The sequence below is a fragment of the Watersipora subatra genome, chromosome 5 (genome assembly GCF_963576615.1).
Source record: "Watersipora subatra chromosome 5, tzWatSuba1.1, whole genome shotgun sequence".
In the NCBI taxonomy this organism is placed as follows: Eukaryota; Metazoa; Bryozoa; class Gymnolaemata; order Cheilostomatida; family Watersiporidae; genus Watersipora; species Watersipora subatra.
In genome coordinates, this window is record NC_088712.1 from 23,292,192 (window position 1) to 23,294,859 (window position 2,668).

The 2,668-nt window shown below is 37.6% G+C and overlaps 1 protein-coding gene across 1 annotated transcript; it reads right to left on the minus strand.

Moving 5' to 3' along the window:
• Positions 1-1,274: 1,274 nt before the first annotated feature.
• LOC137397205 (general transcription factor II-I repeat domain-containing protein 2-like) lies at positions 1,275-1,799 on the minus strand. The gene has a single exon (XM_068083493.1). The coding sequence runs from the start codon at positions 1,797-1,799 to the stop codon at positions 1,275-1,277; it is 525 nt and encodes a 174-aa protein (XP_067939594.1).
• Between the last annotated feature and the right edge of the window lie 869 nt (positions 1,800-2,668).

Consider the following 2,668-nt stretch of genomic DNA (forward strand, 5'->3'; position numbering starts at 1 on the left):
GCATCGCTCGGTTTACTTTCTCTAATCATTTTGAAAGAGTTGTTCAAATTTTTGCTGAAGGTCATAGCAAATGTGAAACAAAAAGCTCCAAACAGAAAGGAGCTAACAAAGAGTTAAAACGACAGTAAGTTTAGTAAATAATTAAAACTCGGCTTTGTAAGTGTATTCAGAAAGCTAATAATTTAAGTTAAATTCAGTTTCTGTTACGTAATGTCACAAATGTTTTGGGTACCAAACAAGTTTGAGAGACTTGAAGGCGTCGCTATCAAGTCTCTCGGACCACCATTTGCCAGTACGTAAAATCGTACAGTAGTGTCCATAGTAAAACCAATTTTTATCTAAATTCAGCCTTAAAATAATCTCAGTCTTTTTATGAAAATTAGATAAGGTATTTAACAATGTCGTAGCTTATTACAGAATGTTTAATAGTGTGAATGCCAAGAAAAATGACCTCGAGAAAGCACGATAACTACACTAACTTGAATAAAAATTTGCTTTTTATTCATTTTAGGCAAAGACTCGTTGTATTTGAGTTTCCTTTCAAACAATGATTACTGGGTTTCACAATGATAACATCATTGAACATAAAGAACTATTTATAAAAGAAAAAAGATATTCCCATTTGTAACAGATATATGAAAACTCCTAACATAAATTTAAAATGTTTATGAAACATTTCAGAGTAATTCTTTCTTCCGGTAATCCACAAATATTTTGAGTCTGATTCAATTCATGAACATGACTGATTTTCATCATTAAAATGTAGCAATATTTACCTGAGTAAAAATTTAACAACTTACCTCACTCATGATTGTCTTGCAGAACCTTCATAATTTCAAGGTATCTAGGAAGCTGTCGTTATCAAAACCTGCAGCTTCAAGTCAAGAATCTGTAGTTCTTTCTCTCATATCCTCATGAACACGGCTGTGGAAACGGAATACCAAATGCAGAAATTATTGATTAAACCATACTGACCTCCGCAAAAAAAGCAAACTATCAGCTTAGTTGCCAACAACCTAAACTATGAGACAGCAATCTAAAGGAAACAAGGCAGTTGCTAAGATGGTGCTAAAACGGATGAAAATAATGACATGATACATAATTAACTAACCCTTTCATTATTTGCTGCCTTATGTCATAATTCAAAGATATCTTTTCCTGTGGTCGTTCCATGTATTGATTTTAATCCTAAAAGTTCCTCTGTGACGCACAGGCTCGAGTCTACTCCACGGATGAAGATTGACAGCTGGGCAGTATCAGACGTGTCGCTGCTCTCATCCACAGCAAGGGAGTATGTTGTTATGTTGTTGTATTATTAGTTGTTCATGTAGATTAGTGGAAAGCTCACACACGCGCTCAGCCACGGTATTTCTGCTCAGGCTCACGTTTAAAAATTCTTGCTTCTTATCTGGGCACACGATGTCGCAAACTTTGACCATGCACTTTTTGACAAACTCTCCCTCACTGAAGGGCCGGGCTGATTTTGCGATCTCTGCTGCCACAATAAAGCTGGCTTTTACAGCAGCTTCACTTTTTGATTTTGCTTTCGTGAACAAGGTCTGCCTGCAAGCCAGACTTCTTTTCATCTCCTCCACCTTTTGCAGCTTCTGCTCTAGGTCCAGGTCCTTGTACTTTTCATAATGTTTCGTTTCATAGTGTCTTCTTATGTTATATTCTTTTATTACAGCCACGCTAGCTCCGCACACAAGACAAACAGGTTTGTCCTTTATAGTCGTGAACAAATAATTTGCCTCCCACCTGTCTTGGAAGGTCCTGTTGTCTATCTTTCGTTTGACCATTTTTGTGGAGGGTGAAATTATTAATTTGTCCGATGCGACCGAGGCATGGATGACTGACTGTAAACAGAAGAAAGGAGCGCTTGCCGGGTTTTACTGCGCGGCAAAATACTAGCAAAGCATTATGGGATTTGTAGTATTAGCGGCACAGTATATACCGCGGGCCAGCTCTAATGCACATTTGATATGATCTCGCGGGCCAATTATAATCACACTGCGGGCCAAATTTGGCCCGCGGGCCTGAGTTTGACACATATGCCTTAGAGTCATTCATATGCCAACTTCAGCTCTACGAGTTCCACATAAAGACTTTGTTGGGTACCGAGTTTCAGGGATTTTAGCAAGTGTATGAACAGGGGAGGCGGAGGCGGTCTTAACCGCACCCCATGGGGAGCCCTATCTATTATAATGATTTGCTTTCTGATTAACCTCCAGTTTCTGTATGTTCTGAGTCTTTGGCTGGCAAAGGAAGTGTCGGTCTCTATCAGGTCTTCTCTTTACAGGTGTTATATTCTCTAGACTTGCATCTGCAGAATTGCGCCATAAAACCTCTAATTGAACGCCTCCTCCGTTTAACCACCACATTGATGTTCTATAATATTTAAAAACCAGTAAAAACAAGTGTCCAATAGAAAAAAGATTCTACAAAATCATATTAGTAATGACTCTGTTACAACAATAACTATTAATTCTTTTCATTGTTCCGTTCATATCAAAGTCTATTTTCCAACTTTAAATCATTTCAGTTTTTTGCTAAAATGCTAAAGCAACACCAAAGACATAATTAATAACCATGTCAAGCTAATAACAGTTCCTTGTTTACTTTGACATATTTAAAAACAGTTCATATTCACAATGGCATATGGAATGAC

Excerpts from the sequence above, each read along its gene's own strand:
- LOC137397205 (XM_068083493.1), bottom strand. The coding sequence starts at position 1,799 with ATGGTCAAACGAAAGATAGACAACAGGACCTTCCAAGACAGGTGGGAG.